At 41.2% G+C, this 18,904-nt stretch overlaps 2 protein-coding genes across 6 annotated transcripts in view; both read left to right on the forward strand.

The window, feature by feature from the left end:
- FGD5 (FYVE, RhoGEF and PH domain containing 5) overlaps positions 1-15,948 on the forward strand; it is a 63,309-nt gene extending 47,361 nt beyond the window's left edge. Inside the window, exons 14-21 of the mRNA XM_057383120.1 lie at positions 284-363; positions 3,355-3,454; positions 4,691-4,828; positions 5,904-6,006; positions 7,990-8,120; positions 9,800-9,928; positions 11,626-11,774; positions 12,519-15,948. Coding sequence (XP_057239103.1) covers positions 284-363; positions 3,355-3,454; positions 4,691-4,828; positions 5,904-6,006; positions 7,990-8,120; positions 9,800-9,928; positions 11,626-11,774; positions 12,519-12,555 — 867 coding nt within the window. The 3' untranslated portion in view covers positions 12,556-15,948. The remainder of the gene's footprint in view (positions 1-283; positions 364-3,354; positions 3,455-4,690; positions 4,829-5,903; positions 6,007-7,989; positions 8,121-9,799; positions 9,929-11,625; positions 11,775-12,518) is intronic.
- Positions 15,949-17,674: 1,726 nt separating this feature from the next.
- The window catches only part of NR2C2 (nuclear receptor subfamily 2 group C member 2), a 38,417-nt gene continuing 37,187 nt past the window's right edge, over positions 17,675-18,904 (forward strand). For 3 of the 5 annotated variants that reach the window (XM_057383111.1, XM_057383115.1, XM_057383117.1), the window contains exon 1: positions 18,227-18,287. The gene's annotated coding sequence lies outside the window, so the exon portion shown is untranslated. Of the gene's footprint in view, positions 17,946-18,226; positions 18,288-18,904 lie in introns of those variants that run through there. The other 2 variants (XM_057383116.1, XM_057383112.1) reach the window with 2 other exon arrangements.

The following is an 18,904-nucleotide window of genomic DNA, read 5'->3' on the forward strand; positions in this document are numbered from 1 at the left end:
ATGCTCTGACACTTGCCAGAGTAAACATATCCTAAGCTTGTCATATTAAAACTGAACCCTTACAGATACCTTATCCTTACAGATACTTTATCCTTATAGGCTGGATTAAGTGATTTTTTTTTTTCCTTCAGTACCACCATCATATTGAAATAGACAACTTTTCTCATTACAACAGCAATACAAAAGACCATAATGCCCATTTCTTTGCATTGAAGTATGAAACAGATGGTTGGGGTATCAAAGATAGTATGCACTTAGACTTGTTCACGGCATTTGTTTCTAGGTCAGTCGCCCAGTGATAGAGAAAGTCCAAAACGTCCTGAGGATTGAATATGAAGAACATTGCCTGATCCTGTCAGCAAGGTACTGTTTCCAAATGTGCATGGCAGAGGGTGTTACATTCTAGAGCTGTATCTCTAGATTAGTCCAACCAAGAGCCAGGACTGAAAGGATGGGTGTGTCATTCATTCTTTTTTAACTCAATTTCAACCTGCTGTTGTGACAGACAATGGCTGAGTACTTGATTACACAACCAACATTCATTACAAATGTGAGGCTCATAAACTCCAACTAATTCAATTATCTTACTCCTAAAGATTAGAAGTTGGCTCTCAATAACATCTTAAAGAGAAAGGAAAGGAAGAAGCTTTTCAGAGTACTTTCCATTGTCTTTCAGATTCTTTCCCTGTGATGTTAGGAGTCTTTTATATCCCCCTTTTGTAAGTTCCCTTCTTACCTCATACCCCTAGGGCTGTAAAAGGCTGGAGAAAATAGTAATTAGCAAATACGATGCAACAGATATAAAAGCATTTAATAATGCTTATGACAAAGCCAAAATTAAACCTTGCTGGCAACCTCATGGTGTTTTCTAATAAAAGAAATTAATAGGTTTGTGTACTGCTAGTATTGATTGCAACTGRGAGTCAAGATCTTTGTCCTAAGATCTCAAGCCAGTGCCAAAAAGAGATAGTAGGACAGTTTCTGATCAGAAGATAGCAGTATACTGCATTGTTCCTACTTCTAGCCGAAATTACCCTGCTAACTACCAACAGCTATAGCAGAAGGGAAGCTGGCTTGTTTTCTACATGTAGTTTATTACAAAAGACATGGCACACTAGCRGTGGTACTGAAATTAAGTCTTCCAAATAGCATGGCCTTCAGTGCTTTTAAGTACTGACTTTCCCCACCATCAGTCTGCAACTGCAGAGTGCAACAGAATGCCTAGAAACACAGCTGACTTCCTGAATTACACAGTGCAAGAGAAAGACAGGGAAGACACTTTCTTACTCAGAATCAGCATTTGGAGTGCTCATTCTTCCCACAACACTTATCATTTGTGCAGAGTGCTCCAGGAGGAGGAAAACTGTTCTTGGGTGACTTATGGCAGATTGATCACAGAATGAGCAGCTATCCTAAGATGCATCCCAAAAATCCCCAAAGGACCAAATGTGACAATGGTGAAAAAGGGCTGAACTCCTCTGAGTCTCAGAGATTCAGCAAAAATTCCTCTGAGCCGTCATGCAACCAGTCAAATAGTTAAGAACAAATTGACATAATAAATCTTACTCATCAGCATACAGGTGTTATTCCCACATTTAGTCACAAATAACCTGTGATTACTTCCTAGAGATTTTTAATTGAGTGGAGAAGAGGCTAAAGGGGCCAGTTAGATATCAGGCTTTTGATAGTATTTTGTTTCTTACCTGTCTTTCCTAAAGTGCCTTTAGTTTCCTTCACTATATGGGCCATGATTTCCTTTGTGGTTTTGGGGTAATTATTTTATTTATATCTTAATTCTCAGGCAAAGGGAATTTCCATTAAAGAACTAGCAAGAGAAGGGTTTAAGTCAGGAAAGAAATGACTTATTTTAGTGTTTTCTATGCTGTGAACATGATTTGTCTGGAAGATATAGACATTTTCAGATTTCTTAGAAAGTGTAATTTGACAGGGGTTAACTTTGGTATTATTAAGGAGTGAATAGGCTGAATAGAGCTCTGAGCAACCTGGTCCAGTGAAAGGTGTCCRGGCCGATGGCAGGGTGTTGGAATGAATGATCTTTAAGGTCTCTTCCAACTGAAACCATTCTGGGATTCTATGACTAGTAGTGTGACTCTCAACAGAGATGATCTCCTGTAACATAGCTCCTTGGCTTCCAGAGGTTAACCAGTTTGTAGTACACACACCAGCTCAGAGTTTCTGCTTCAGGCTTGTTGAATTTTTTCACAGGCTTCTGTTTTTCAAAGGCTTATGCTCATAGTGCAGAGGGATACCAAGTCAAAGATCAAGGAAATCTGGTATTTCCTCTCTTTTTGTGCTCTTTTTTTTAAGACCACAAAACACAAATTGTTCTCAGATGTCTCTTGTTTTGTGATCTTCATGAGGACAGTGTGAGGAAATCACAGCTGAACAGCAGCTGGCAATGATGCCACTGCTAGTTTTTACAACAAGGTCTAGTGGRCAGCTTTAATGTGAGTGGCTGGTAGGATTTGGAGAGGGGAAGCCACACTGAGTTGCATTCCCTCTGTGACTGAGGCTAGAAACCGCTAGAGTTTTGCAGTTTCAGATGAACGGGAAGTGCRCAGTTTGAAGTCAAGCAGAAAAAACAGCTAAAGCAGGCATGGCTGTAACAGAGCAAATGCATCTGTGAAATAACAGGCACTAAGAGCCCTGCTGCTTTTGGGGATAGCTGGACTGGCCGGGAAACCCGAAGTGCTCGCTGGTTTGCCTTGTGCACAGGGRGCATCTAGGGGCCAGTCTGGACAATTACCGGCCTCCATGCGTAACTGCAACTCCAAGGAACGCCCAACTTCTTTCACAAATTGTTGTCCTGGCTTCTTCTGTTCCAGGAGAATGGAGGTTGTCTGTGAAGAGGCTAAAGGAAAATTGAATCGTTCACATCTCTACCGAGGGTGATGCACTTCTGCATTTCCCAACACGCAGTTCATCTGAGCATCCCACTGTAGAAATGAGCATAAACACAATTACTTTGCACAACCCATATATGCCAACACTCTATGCACTAGAGTGCCTAAAAGATATTGCAGAAGGAAGAAAAAAAGACACTTCGTATTGTCCTGCATGACCTAGGATTGAGCAGCTTATAGCAAAGGCAGAGATTACTTTGAAAAATTTTCTGGGCATTTAGCTCCTTCTCCGTCGTGATCCTAAGCATGGAGCTACACTAATCATCACTCCGAATATATCCAACAGTCAATTTTGTTCCTGATCCGAAAATGATCAGTTCAGTGCTGTAGTGGGGGAAATCAAGCATTCATRAAGTGACGCTTTTCATTGCATTCATAAAGTGACGCAATGTTTCAGACATTGACTGCTGTGCTGTATTTCATTCCCCAGCTCTTGCTCAGAAAGGGATGACTGGTACAGCTGCATCAGCAAATATATCCCGGATGGCTTCAAAGCTCACAAGACTTCGACTTTCCACAGCAGTGTGGAGGTAAAAGGCGACCAAATCTTTCAATCCTTGAAAAGAGATGGAAAAGCGGAGGGGGGGGGGGGGGAGGATGATTATAAAATTTGGAGCTCCTAGTAGCCAGACATTCTATTTTCATTTAAACCAGCATGCCAACTTTGAACAGTGAAACTCATCACAGCTCAGGGGCCACCTCTGAAATGTTAATTACACTCCATACTCTGTGGCCTTTGCTTAGTTCTTCTGGAATAAGATTATTTTGTCCTAAAGGACAAAGTAGCAGCTATTTTGGATTAATTAAAAAGAGCTGCAAACTTCATAGATCAAAAAAAAATAACCCAAGCTACCCATTAGTTACATTAATATCATGTACACAATTAAGTCACTACCAGGGCAACCCCCACCGGCAATATTGCAAWCATACCGGCACGTTATGCATATTATTTTCTCATTATTGCCAGTTGTACTACTCCCAGTTAAGAAGGCACAAAATGCATCTGATAAAAGTAAAAATACTGATTTGGGTTATGTAGAGCCCCAATTTTACTAAATAAGAGGAAGTGCTGGTGATGCCACATCTGGAGTGTTGTGTCCAGTGCTGCGGTACTCAGTGTGACACATGGAAAGCTTGGAAAGAGTCCAACAAAGGGCAATGAAGATGATGAGGGACTGGAGCAGCTCAGATGAGAGGAAAGGCTGAGAAAGCTGGGACTATTCAACCAGGGGAGGGTTCGTGACCGAGCACTGGCAACCAGGAAGCGTGGAAAGATTTGGAGTGGGGTAAATTCATCTTTGGTTTTATAGTTTTCTTTATTCCCTCTTCCCTTATCACATAACTGTCCCAAGGTGTAATGACAAAGAGTTCAGGTGCTTTTTTCATTGAAGGATATAGAGCTTTTTATGGATATTATTTCAAAATCTGCTAATAAAAAGGTACTTTTAACTCATGTTCCTACCTGCAATTTTCATTTGCAATTCGTCAGATTCTTGTTTGATGTAGAAGAGTGTCAGGGCCTGACCAAAAATAGATTTACATTAATTTTTACTTCTTGTGACTGTGGCTTGAACAGCAGCATGCACTTACCTTGCAATGCTGAAGCAGCTGTATGTCACTTATATAAGTGCATTAGGAATGTGAAAATTCGGGGATCTTAGCAGGTGAAGGTAGACTGAAATGAGAGAATTGTATGTGATGGAACAAGGCTGGCTGAGTGGACTTTGGAAGTATGGCTTCTTCATTTATTCTTCTTTGATTTTAAGCTAAGGGAAAAGCTTGGAATACCCTTGGGTGAGAGGCCTCCTACTTTGGTGCCCGTGTCTCATGTCATGATGTGCATGAACTGCGGCTGTGACTTTACCCTCACTTTGAGGCGACATCATTGTCATGCCTGCGGGAAGGTAAGAGCTGTGCAAGCTTCTCAGGGGAAGGGGTTGGTGTTTATTCACACCTGTAGAACACTGGCTGCCACTGCTATAACCTGAAAATTTGTGGCAACATCAAGATCAGAATTCTCAGACAACCAGTGAGTGCTTTGCTAAATTAGGTAGTTAGGTTTCTACCGTCGCTAGAAGAAATAACAGTAGCCTTGCATTAAGATCAAATTAGCTCCCAAATGCTAGTAGTTAAAGGCTGACTGGGTAATTGTTATTGAGTGCAGCCATTATATCTGATACGCAACTAACTCTAGAGACAATGAAGCAATATACTAAAAATACAGGTTGTGTTCGGACCGGAGCAGTAGCGCAACTACTCCATGTTGTGTCCTTAATAAAAGCTGGTAAAATTGCCTTCCAAGAAAAGTGAAGAAACTCAGCAGTAGAGCCTGGTTTGATCAGTGAGTAAAGTTTCTCCTGTGCTCCATTGAAGAGCTGTGGCCGTTTGCCCCAAAGCTAAGGGGATCTGTAAGCGTTCTTGGTTTTGTCCCTTAGCCCCTGACTAGACGTTTGCTTGTATACATAAACCTGCAGTCCTGTTTTAAACCATGGCTGTCTTTTAATCTGATGATTTTTTTTTAGTAAAACTACTAATTTCTGATAGTATAAAAAAATGTTTAACTTAATCTTTTTTCCTAATTCCACTGAGAAAATCAGTCTGTACCTACACGGGGTTTGGAATAATGCGCAACTTTACTTAGGAAAACAATGTTACTAACAAAGCTGTGAAAACAGAAGCAGTATTGAAATGGTCTTTCTATGTTTCAATGGTAGGGAAGGTGTAAATTCATGGGGAGAAGGATACAGCAGTGCTGTGCAACCAAATACAGAGACCAGTTCTGCGTGGCTTACAACAGTATAAACCTACAGCAATCACATCTCAATCAGCAGACTTGTCCTGACTGGCACACATTTAGGAGAGAGTCATGTCTGGTCCACTATCCAACTTCCTCTCSCAGCCAGCTCAGGGGATTTGCTTTGTATATGCATATCTGTAAATTTAAATTATTTATATGTGCATCTCTTCTTGCTGGAACAGATTGTATGTCGAAATTGTTCAAGAAACAAGTACCCCATGAAGTACCTTAAAGATCAAGCAGCCAAAGTCTGTGATAGCTGCTATGTGGAACTTAAGAAAAGAGGTAAGATCCCTTCATTCTTGGCAAAACTGACAAATCCATTTCCTGCTTGTGTAATGGGAAGGTTTTAGGGCCTGCCTGCTATATTGTGTTTTGTTAAATAGTATTCCTCATTTCAAGCCTGAGGCATTTGCATTGAGGTTTCAGGAAGGCCAGGCTGTATGACAGCTAAAACTGATTAGCAAGCCATAAAAGCAAGTGTAGCAAACTCCTTTTTCAAACTGAAAGAAGGGAAACTGGGTTAAACGTAGAGAAGAAATTCTTTGCTTAGAGGGTGATGAGACCCTGGCACAGATTGCCCAGAGAAGCTGAGGCTRCTCCATCCCTGGACAGGCTGGGGCTTGGAAGCGTTCCAGGCCAGGCTGGATGGGGCTTGGAGCAACCTGGTCTAGTGGAAGATGTCCCTGCCCATAGCAGGGTGATGGAATGAGATGAGATTTAAGGTCCGTTCCAACTCAAACCATTCTGGGATTCTATGATTATAAACTAGGTTCTCTGAGAGCCCCCTGGCCTTTTGATAAACCAGAATAATGATAAAAACAATGTCCTAAGAGGACCAACTGAGGACTCTGTATTTGAAGATAAAGAAGACTGAGAGGTGGCCTCGTTGCTCTCTGCAGCTTCCTGAGGAGGGGACATGGAAACAGTGGTACTGATCTCTTCTCCCTCTGATGCAGTGACAAGAGACATAARCATGGTTCAGCACTTCAGCAGGGAAGGTTCTGACTTGACAGGAGGAAACCTTGCTTTTTCCAGAGGGTGGCCAAACATTGGAACAAGCTTTCTAGAGAGGTGGGCTATACCCATACCTCAGTGCTTAAGAGACATTTAAACAATGCCCTTAATAAAATGCTTTAATATTTGGGCAACCCTAAATTGGTCGGGCAGTTGGACTAGATTGTCGTAGACTGTTTCTAACTGAACTATTTTATTCTGTGATGTAATTACAGGTGATAATTCTTTCCTGTTGTTTTAATTACTTATCCATTAAGGTAAAACCATGTCTTTATGGTTCTTCATTGTCCTCATCCACGTTGTTGCTTTGACAAAAAGAAATGCTGAGTCAAAGTGCAGAGTCACTAAGAGCTTTTCCACAGGGCGAGTTAATCTAGTAACAGATGAAAGCGTGAATTTGAAGCAGAGGAGCTAGTACCTATCTRGAACTCTGTATTATTATCCTACTATATGTCTCTTTTCTGATTTATGTACAGAAAGACAAAAGGGGAGAGGGGTTATAAATATACCAGCAGAGTGTGAACAGGAAATAATTTTCTTGCACAACTGCTTATGTAAACAGTCTCTAAAATAAGCTTATTGTCAAGAGTAAAAAAGGTATGGAGAGATGAAGTTTAGTTTTTCCATCCTGATTAAGGAAATTCACACATAGCCAAGAAAACACATACAGATGCTGTCACAACAGCCAAAAAAGCATCCCTAAGCCACTGTTTGTCCAGAAGCAGTAACTCAGATTTGTGCTAAACTAAAGCTGTGCTTTACTAAGAGCTTTCAAATAATGTGTGTTGCCAGAAGTGAAATCGTGAAGATATGAACTCAGACGAGTGGGCTTAATGGAAATTTTCAGAGACAAATAACTGCCTTTCATGAAGATTTCAAAGAGAATGGTTTGTACTGAAAGAATGTTGCATTAGTGAATCTATCCTGCAAGTGTTACAGAACATAGATGACAAAACCATTTGCTTAATGCTCCTTCTAAATAAGAAGAAACAAGCTGTGTTTTGTCAGCTTTCTTACAGGCCTTTTTCAAGAAACTGTAGGTTAGTACCATYAACTGAGAATGCCATGGAATCTACTCATCAGACTTAAAGAGGTGATTTGAAAGAAAGGCTAAAATAAAAACTGGGTATAGAGGAGGTGTTGCATTTTCCTTGGTCATTGGCATTAGTGTATCATGTGTCTCTTACACCTAGCCTGATATGTACCAACTTATCCATTTTCCCTTTCCCTCTCTGATTTTTCATCTTGCAGAGCGTCCACTAAGTCTGAGCTTCCCTACAACTTCATCCAGGTGTTCAAGCAGTGCCTTCTCCTCTGTCTTCCACAATATTCATTATTCATCTTTTAAGAAACAGAAGAAAATCCCTTCAGCTCTCACGGAGGTAGGACCAAGCTGCCTGAGAAAGGCAAGGAACTATAGAGAACAGTATGCTCATATTTCAGCAGCTATGTTTTTAATTTATACTGTGTGCAATGGGCTCAGCACATGACTTGGATTACTTTCATCATGAATTTTTTTTTTTTAATAGTAGTGTTCTAAAGTACAAAATTACTCCAAGCTCTAAAGATACCACAGAAGTGTCTTGAGCCCACTGAGAAACCCAGTTAGAGTATGGTACTTTAATTTGCTCATCAGCCTATGAAGTCTTGAAAAAAATAAACGCCTTCAAGACAGATAGAACTAGATAGAACAAGGCAGATCAACAAAGCATAGTTCATCAGTTAAGTTTCTTGACAAGACTCTTACTTCTGAAATCTTTCTTTGATTTCAAGAGAAATAAAGTAACCCTTCTGAGGGAATAGACTTACTTAGTGCATAGTCCTTGGCAATAAATTCAAGAGCATGCATGTTTAATCAGGCACTTTCCCTCCAACTCAAACAAAACTATTTCAAATCAAATGTGTAAAATCTTGATTCCACCAATATAAATGAAATTCCCACCAATTTCAGTGGGGCCATGATTTCTCCTGTTATATTAGTTTTCTTTCCAGGAACAAGGTGCCAATCATGTTGACGTATTCCAGGTAACTAAGCTGCCCATTGAACTTGAACACAATAAATGCCTGCAGGCATTTAGCGTGGTATTAAAGAGACTAGGGTGCAAACATCTTGCTAAACTCATTGTACAGTCAAGATGCTGGAATTTCTTGAGGTTTGTTTGTTTGTGAAATTGTGCCCAACATATAAGCATGTAATACAAACACACTAATGGAGTACTAGAAGAGCCAGACGGAGTTTCAACCCCACGAGGGAAAAAGCATCACCTTTCTATCCACAGGGAGGCAGCATGTGTTTATTCACATGAACATTATTAACATGACCTAATCACAATAGCATRATTCCAGGTCCTGGAATTTTTCTGTTCTGCTACAAAACACTGCTATAGTAATTCTCCGTCATCTCTTCTATCATTGTTACAAAAGCTGGTTTTGAATTTCTGCCCTTTGTTTCTAAATCCAATACTATCACAGTTTACTGCTGTAACTAATGATGTACACTGCATTGTGTGCATGTGTTTAGCTCCATCAACTTAAAATCTGGATTTTTAAGAACATTAAGCACTTAGACCTCAAAATATTTCTATGAGAGGAGCAAGTCTGCTCAGAAATATTATTTCAAAAATAAACTAATTCAATATCAAGTAATTAACATAAATTAATATAAAACCATAGCAAGGCCCTAAATATACCCAGATCTTGTTCAGCCACAAGACTGTAATACACTTTTGAAAGCATGCACTTTTAAAATACAAAAAAACCCACCAAAAAACACCAGATGTGGGGAAAGGGATACGACTGGCTTTTCAGAACACAGCTGTAAATTTACTGACCTCAATAATAACTGAATATTTTCCATCAGAGTTACTGAGAACTAAGTTTAACTATAAATATTTGCACAGTAAAAAGAACCATAGTACCATGCTTATATTTTTTCTGTATCAATACTTTTAATCGTCTACTTATGGTTTCACTTGGTTGGTTGGTGTGATGCAAGCATGCATAATCAGAAGGGGAAAAGCCTTTACTGTTACAAATCCTGATTTCTCCTACCCTGCTCCAGGTGGCAGCCTCAGGAGAGGGAGCTACCATCAGTGGTTACCTCAGCAGATGTAAGGGAGGCAAAAGACACTGGAAGAAACGCTGGTTTGTTATCAAAGGCAAAGTCCTCTACACCTACATAGCAAACGAGGTACTGTGCAATCTGACTTGAAATAGTTTCCTGAGAGCCCTTCTTTACTCCCGACAGGCAGGAGACTAGTAAATGGGAAAGGTCCAAACATTAGTTCTTACAACAATCCACTTCTGGGACCTGGTCCTAACCAACTGGCTCAGCCAGAGTCCTAGCTRGACCTTGGCAGCACTCGCACACTGCCCTTCATTTGATTTCTTTCTATTCATGCTATTACAAATTGTCAACCACTGTGTACCTTAACGTACATATTTACTCCTAAAGACTTCCAGATTCTTCGGTGCTCTCTGGTGCACTTGGTAACTTCCAGGTATTTTTGTAGATAGTACTATGATCCATTTCTTGTGGGGAGGAGAATCTTGTAGTTTTGCAAGTATGAGTAAGACTTATTTGCCCAATTAGCACTAACAGGGAAAGACGGGAGGCAATCTGCAGAAGGGAGAATTATGCCTGCTATGTTGGCCTGTAAGCTCCTCCTTACAGCCAAGGAAGCTGGCTGTCAACTAGATCATTTTTATGTATTTTGTCTTTTCAAGGTCCCTTTTTTATTTTATAAGAGCTGCAATACAAATAAACATGAGGTAAGTGTGATATCAAGTTTGATTATAATGGATAGATTTCATAAGCAAAAACATAACAATTCATTTTGCTCAAATAAAGGATATAGAATGCAAAAACCTGTAAAAGGAATTCTTGGTACTTTAAGTCCTTAGAATACTTTGCAAACATTACTTATTTAAACTTGCATCACCATCACCCCTGTGATGGTTACATGAAGAAGTGTTTACCCCTTTAAATAGATGAGGAGATTGAGTCACAAAAGGATTCGTAATTGGGCCAGCAGTTCACACCATTAGCATCAAATTCTGTATCCAACACATTTGCCTTAACTCAGGTAAYCTTAAAAGTGATCACTTCTTGTTCAACAATAGGAGAAAAGCAACAATGGTTTACTTTACATTCTCAGTCTGCAATTTCCCTTYTGAAAGCAGAGGCAAAGGCAACATACACATGTAATCACTACCTAAATACAGTGACCAATACTGCAGCTATCAGTAACAGATAAACCGCAATTTGATTAAGGCTTATTGTTTTCTTTAACTTATACAAAGCTGTGTCTGGAAAGCAAAATTCGTGGAAGTTTCTTGGGAGTAAATGAAGGATTAATTGCGTTACTAACTAGGAGATTTCCAAGCAGTCTTTTGGAAAGCATGTGTGCTTCTTGAGAAAGACCAGATTTCTAAAAAAGTCACTAGTGCTGTGAAAGGAAATGACAAGGTATCAAAAGGACTACCACGTCCAGCCAGCAAATAAAAATATTTGAAATGAATGTAACTGGAAGTGAGTCTCAGCCTTTCAGAACTACTGCTGTACTCTCGGTAATCTGGGTTTTGCCTCCTACGCAATTATGTCAAAGACAACCCTGTAGGTAATGGCTAATTTGACCTTCATGGCCATGTGGATGGTCATAAAACACTGGGCTTTGAGAGGTGATGTTCAGGACTCAGACTAGATAAAACATGTGCAGTACACAGGCACTGCTCCTTTTTAGATTAAGAGCCGTGAGTCCAGCAGAACATTCACACTACTGCTCTTCCAGTCCTGCCACAGGAGGCTGTATCAYTTGCTTTTCAGAAAGGACCCTCAAACTGTTGCAAGCCCTCTCTCTAAATTTTGGTTCACTTCTTTGCTTTCAGGACAAAKTTGCTACAGAAAGTTTGCCTTTATTGGGTTTCACCATTGCCCCAGAAAAGGAGGAAGGAAGTATGGATACAGTTTTTCATCTCTACCACAAGCAGACTCTCTTTTATAGCTTCCGAGCAGAGGATAACAATTCAGCACACAGGTATGGGGATAAACTTCCACATTAGCCAGTGCACTTATGTAGGGATTTTCCCATCCTTCACTTCAGAATGCCTTCCATAGCAGAGGAAACAAACAACTTTCAGAGTTTTGATTAAGCCAAATTGCATGTCACCGGTCTGATTGACATGAAAAATCTATGTGGTGCCTTTCATTTCCTTCAGGAAGGAGAATTTTCTCCCTCTCTAGGTAAAGAGGATGCTGAACCTCAAGAGTCATAGCTAGAAGTATGTTAAAGGTGATTACTGTACGGAAACTTCTAATTTATATGTTCAGTTTATCCATTTGTTAGTTTTGTCATCAACAAGTAATTGTTTGCATTTCCCATTCTAAGGCTACTGCTTCCATATAATAAGATAGTCACAGAATTTGTAATAAAAATACCAGCACCCCAAGACACACAGAAAAGGATAGTTGATAGTGTTTATCAACATTGAATGTCTGTAGGACGTTTTGCTGTTTTTAATCACACTTGACAAATTTAATCTTTCCTATTCTAAGACAGCACTTGTACTATCTTGGAGATTTTACAATGAATTACTGGTCAAGATTGTACTAGAAAGCAAGACCACCAGTACTCAGCTCCCTACTTTAATCACAGAAGGGCAGCTCTCATTAGAGCTGGGATGGAAAATACAGTCTTCATGCTTTACATTCTTAAAATATTTACTTTTCTTAAAATGCAAAAAATTGTATATGTACAGCTTTTGTCCCCTCTACTTTTTAGGTGGATTGAAGCAATGGAAGAAGCATCCATTTTATAGCAACTATCACTCAATGAACTTGGAATAAATTGTCAGATTTCTATGCATTTCCAGAAACCCTTTTCTGACTTACAAAACTGAACAATGTATTTCAGTCCAACTGGCTGCACACACTGGATTTGAACTGTTTCCAGTTTGTTCTTTTTCTTCCTTCTTTTCACATCCACATTGTTGCAAATGAAAATTTCAAGATACAGATTATTTATGGTGATCCTTATGCTTGTGCAAGTTCAGCCTGTATTATAAGCTTCTCTTCTGATCCCACAGTAAACCAAATTTAACCAGAAAATACAYGGAAATATTGACTACAGTAAGTAACAGGCTCAGTTTTACTTATTGTAGAGCACGATTATATTTCTTTGGGCTCATTTTATGTTTACCATGACGTGTGAAACAATGTAGTAAACAACAAATGATCATCTAAAGCACTTTATCATTCTTTCTGAATGACAGCTTCATCATCGTCATGTTTCTAAGGAGTTCTGTGGCCTGATTTATTACTCATCCATCAACAGGTGCCAGCATGAAATAATGCCCTGTGTATGCTAAATTGCTTCCACAGAAAATGAACGAATGACACATTCAATTTACCTGTTCTACCAATACTTCACTGATGATGACCCAACATAATTACTTACTATCAATTTATAATTTTACAAAAATCACTGTATAATTTATGTTAAAGATTTAGTTTCATATTAGTCCTTTGAAATGCACTCCAGTAGCTCTACAGATCCAGATGCTGATTTATATAATTTCTCCCTAAATACTCCAGACTCAAATCCAAAGTTATTTTTAATTTATTATAAACCTACAGACAGTTTTTATTTAACGTGTCTATTTAGTAGAGTTAAGATTTTTATCAGGTATTTAAATAGTGTACTWTTATTTTCAAAATTCCTGTTGTTCCTGCTGTTCTTTTTGTAAAAAAAGTCATCAAAAGTTTAATCCACATAACCAGCACAGCATTTGAAATATGCCGGGTGGGCTGCAATGCACTTGTCTGAACCTGCTCTGCTCGAGTCCTTTGGAACTCCCATGGCCACACCCGCCTTAGGTCTGACTGCTGCCATGCACTACATCGCAAGGGCTGCAGGCTCAGCAGCCAGCTGAGACTGTGTCTGTATGAATTGAAAGATGCTGTGGTGCTTTACGTCAGCTGAGGATATAGAACTCTGGAGTTTTGGGGTGGAGTGTTTTGTTTGGGAATTATTTTTTTGTTGGTATAGGGGTTTTTAGTGTTTTGGGTAGGGTTTTTTATAAAGAAGGTTGAGAAGTGGTGTGCTAATCATTGTAATACAATGGTTTTGCCCTCAGTCATGATATTTAACTGAGGAATAGAATGACATCTGATTAAAATATATCTTTGTATAAAATAACATGTTCAAGAATTTACTTACATTAACTTATATTGGTGGGGATTTTTATTACTTTTTCCCTTTCTTCAAGAAGCTTAATGGATATCTGAACTTTTGACCCTAATAAATTTTTTAGAGTTGTCCATATTTTTAAAGGTCTCTAATATATATCCAAATGATAAAGTAGATCTGTTTATCACSTGGATAAACAAGCTTAAAGAAACAAATACACACCTACCACTAAATGTCATTGCTTTGGTGTTTTTGATGTATCTAAGCCTGACCATTCCATAAAGCCTACATTATCATGTGCAAACAGAAATCAAGAATGAGAAAACTTATATATTCTTCAGTTAATGGATGAACAGCAATGTTAACTCTRTTTTATGGTAAGAACCATGGCCTTGCAACAATTACGCTGTGAATGTTTATCTCCCCTTAAAAACATTTTGCACTGACAAAAGAAATAAGACAACATTGAATATACAGCAAAATCTCTAACCATGGTCTGAAACAAAACAAAACTGCACTACAGAATGACAATATTCTGAAGATTTAGGTGCTGACATTTAGTGATTGTTATATGAAGTTTTCAGTAAGAAACAGGAAATGAATACATGAAAATGCTTTGTTATAAAAAATACAGTGCTATTAAACGTTGGTTTAAGTAATGTAGAAAAATAAAAGAACAAAACATGAATGCAGTTCTACAGGCTTTTCCTTTACACAGWTTTTACCGTCTTTAAATCCAATTTTGCAGTTCCAGTTACTATTAACAGACACTTGCCAATTAAACAGTTCCCTGACAAACTAACGATGAGCATCAAATACTAAGATCGTACTGGGGSCCTTCTGGTAGGAAACAAAATTGAGACCTAGTTGGTGTGAAGATGTGTTTCAGTTCACACAGTTTTTAGCTTCTGTAAAGCCCACCTACTTTACTTCACCTAGACTTCAGTTACACATACAAATGGTCTCAATGTAGCATACAGAAAGAGCAAAATTTGAAAAAGTTCTCACAATTGCAGTCCTACTGTTAAATGAATTTGAGCAAGGCTAAGCATCAGAGACAGAAATTTTCATTTCAGAGTTCACTCAGTAATCACCTTCTAGAAAATACTAACATCTTAAAGTATATGTATATACTGTTTACTATCTGAACTGACTTACACAGCTTTTTCTTATTAATTTATAGCTAGTATTATTCCTTCAAACAAAAATTTTGTTCCACATCTTCACAAGTATTATAATTTAGTAGTAAGTCACAATGTACTAGCTACTCAGCCAATACCTGACATTCCCATTTGTTGTTTCAGAGTTTTTCTGTTTATTTATCTATTTATTAAAAAGCATTAAGGTTATTAGTTATTATCAGCAAATAATATTTTGACCTATTTTAATGTATGTGGCTAGTTAAAATCTGGTTTTTTAACAGTTATTATTCTTCCAAATGAAAGTAACAGTCATTCAAAAATGGAGTATACCAGCATGAGAAGATCCTATGCCACTTACACAAGCATTGCTGGTCAAGCCCTGGGACTGCTATTCTTCCCGATCCAATTCGCTGCTGCTTTTACCACACATCGATGAATACCAACCAGGTTTCCTTGATTGCATGCTACTTTGATACAAAAGCAGTAACAACTTGTTGGCTTGTAACCACATTTAGTGAACATCATTGCTTGTGAAGATAAAAGGGTTCAGTGTGTGGGGGGGAAGGTATTATTTTAAATACTAGAGAGAAAACACTAGTCTAACTCCACAAGTTACATAGAAGTTTGTATGTTATGTTCCTATGTATTAAAAGTAGTGTGATTCTTCAGCCTGGGTAATGCTGTGACACCACTTTTGATCAAGTTTTGACAGTTTGTAGACTCCAGGGCATYGCGGTATGAGGTCAAAGGTTGAACTTGATCATCTTGGAGGTCTTTCCCAGCCTTTAATGATTTTATGTAGTGATATTTTCCTGCAGCCAACAAATCCTGTAGCAGACAGCAAACCCACTTTTAGAAAGAGATAAACATGGAGAAATGGATGCAAAACCCCCACTTGATGGAAGTCACCAGCTTCCCTCAGCACTGCCCAGCCAAGTCCAAACCCAAATGAAAGGCATGAGGACTTACACTTCAGAAATCATCTACTAACACTTAGAAATTTAAATTGAGTGTGGCATTAAAAAGACCAAACAGTTCTGTTAAAACCTTGTCAGTCACATGTAACTGTTGATTTTTTTCCATGCTAGTATCAGCTTTGCTATGAAAACTTACCTTGAAAGTTTCCAGAAAATTTTAAGCAACTGAAATGAGAACTTAAAAACCCCAGAACAACCAAACTCTACAACATTGTCTATCCCAAACATTCAAACCACATGAATAACCTCAAATGCTATTTGTATTTTATACTACTTGACACGCCCTAAGTTTTCACCCCCTCTTAGTCCATTATGTGCTGTTACTGCTACCACCATGGCCAGAGAGTGAGCTTTGGCCTCTTGCAGCCCACATGTGCATTGTCGGGGTTTTCTCCTTCCACATCTAAAGCCTCCTTCCCTCCATGCAAGTATGCACATCTCACCCGTGTTCTGGGGAAATTCAATTTGTTCTCCTGGAACAATTTTCACAGGGTCCCTTCTCTTCTTGCGTGGCAGCTTAGTAGCACATTTTTTTTTTCTTCTGAGGCTTCTAAAGGTATGTACGTAGCCATATTTTGACGATTTGAAAAATTTTCATTTATTTAGCTTTATAGTAGTGATGACACAAGACATTTTTGAAACATTTTCCTTTATTTATGTATTGCATATACATATATATATAATATCTGTACAWCATATATACATATGTATAACATATCTGTACATCAAGTGCTTTACTAATTCCCATTCTGTGAAAGCAAGGCTGCAATTTGTAGGTCTAGTTCTTCAGTTCTCATACCCTTGCCGCACAGAGCCCGTTCTAAGAAAAACAACGAGCAACCCTCCAAACAAAAATGCATCAACAAAAAAATCAGCATACTGACTGTCAGTCAACTGAGCTGAGTCAACTCAGCAGCTCTTGCTTATGTGATTATTGCATTCAGCTGCTCTCTCTTCCATACGTTTTTGTTTTTCAGCAGTTACCACCTCTTTCAATTGTACTATTCATCTAATGCTCCCTAAGTTAGCTTCTGTCAAACTTACTAGACTCAAGGGAAAGTTACTATAAGTATTAAGAACATTTTGATAAGGGTAGGTTAAGAAACAGCTACAGTTATGACAGGGGTGAACATCTGATAGCCTGTGAGAAGACAAGCACTGAAAGCTGGTAAGCTCTTACACCACCTCAGCTGCACCCAAACCTGGCTCATGCCTAGCATTGAGTATTTGGAGGCAGAACGTGCCTCACTTACAGCCAGCTTTGCCATAAGAGCCCTAGTCAATGACATTGACTTTACAAAATTAAATAAGAAGTCGGGACAGTTTCAGCTTGCTCAGCTGTAAGCCARCCCTTGACTGCATCTTCACCGAGAACCAAGGTACACCTGGAACATCAACACCACCGGCACACAGAACAGCCACCGCCAACAATTTTCATCGGGCTTCCGTCCCCTGAGGAGCCTCCCCAGCGAGAGGAACAAAGGCGGCGAACGTACCTTCCCCTCGCTGCCCCAGAGGCCAGGTYGCTCGCGGCATTTCTCAGGCCCGGTGGGAGCGGTGCGAAGCTCGGCAGGCCCAGGTAGCCCGGTAGCCCGGTAGCCCCTCCCCGCCRCCGGCCCCGCCCCGCGGGGGATGGAGGGGACGCGGCCGGGCGGGTGCTGGAAGAGGAAGCGGGGACGCGCTCCCGGGCGGCGGCGGTGGGGTCACGAACTCTGACCTGTCACAGGGCGCGGCACACACACAAAACACCCCCGGCCCCAACACAGCCCCGGCCCCCTCCCCTCCGCGGGCCCCACAGCCCCTTGCCGCCCCCGCGGGGGGAGGGAGGGCCGCTGCCGGGCACCGGCCTGCCCGGGCCCAATCGGGTCACCGCCACTGCACCTTTGGCGCCCACTCCTGAGGTAAAAAACCATTTTTTAAAATTGAAGCGGCCCGGTTGGGTTTGTTTCGTGGGAGCCACGATAAGGGAGGGGGCGCGGGGAGGCGTTAGCGGGCCCTACTCTGGACACCCCCGCGAGGGGAGGGGTGGGTGACGGTGGATTTAGGGGAGGGGGATTGCACGGCTCCGGTATYTGGCTGGTAAGCGAGCACCGGCCGTGGTCTGGCCTGGTCTACAGCTCCTGGAGAGAGGAGAGGAGAGGAAACGACCATCGTGGCGTGCTGGGTCGATCGGCGGGGCAGTCCCGTGCCGGAGCCGCTGACTGCAGTGTCGGTCGGCTGAGATCCGACCCGGTCCGGTCGCGGTGAGCAAAGTTTGCTGCCCGGGGGGTGTAGGGCTATGGTCGCGGCGATGACGAGCGCGGGACAGAGAAGAGACAGAAGATGGAGTCTGAGCGGGCGGAGGCGGTGGCTTGAACCCGACCCTTTTACCTTTGCCACCGGGAGGGCGGAGGGGAGGGGGCGGCGGRTACTTTGCATACGGGGCTGAGACCGCCGCCATCTTACCGGCCGCTTCCTCACTGCCGTGCACGGGCCTCCTGTAGGCTGACATAGGGCTATACCGGAGGGGAGGGGAAGGGGCCTAATGGCGGCGGCGGCAGCGGCCCCGCCTGGGCCCTGGCGGGCGGCCAGCGCCGCCATCTTGTGCTCAGTGAATCACCGAGGGGGCTCTACCTCCGCTCGAGGGGCGGTGTCGCCACCATTACAAGCGGGTCGCATGGCCAATGGGCGCTCTGCGGGAGTGCTGCGCCTGTCATGAGGTCATTGGTCGGGCGTGAGGGCGGCCCGGGGGCGTGGCTCGGCGGTTCGCGGGGCGGGGAGCTGCCGGAGGCTCTTCAGCAGCGGGCGGGGCGTGGTGCAGCCAATGGGGGCGGGCGGCTCGCGCGGCGCAGCCAATGAGGGATGAGTCAGGCCCTGCCCG

This window comes from Malurus melanocephalus, unplaced genomic scaffold, assembly GCF_030028575.1.
Source record: "Malurus melanocephalus ecotype Western Australia unplaced genomic scaffold, MMel_1.1 scaffold_607, whole genome shotgun sequence".
Taxonomy (NCBI): Eukaryota; Metazoa; Chordata; class Aves; order Passeriformes; family Maluridae; genus Malurus; species Malurus melanocephalus.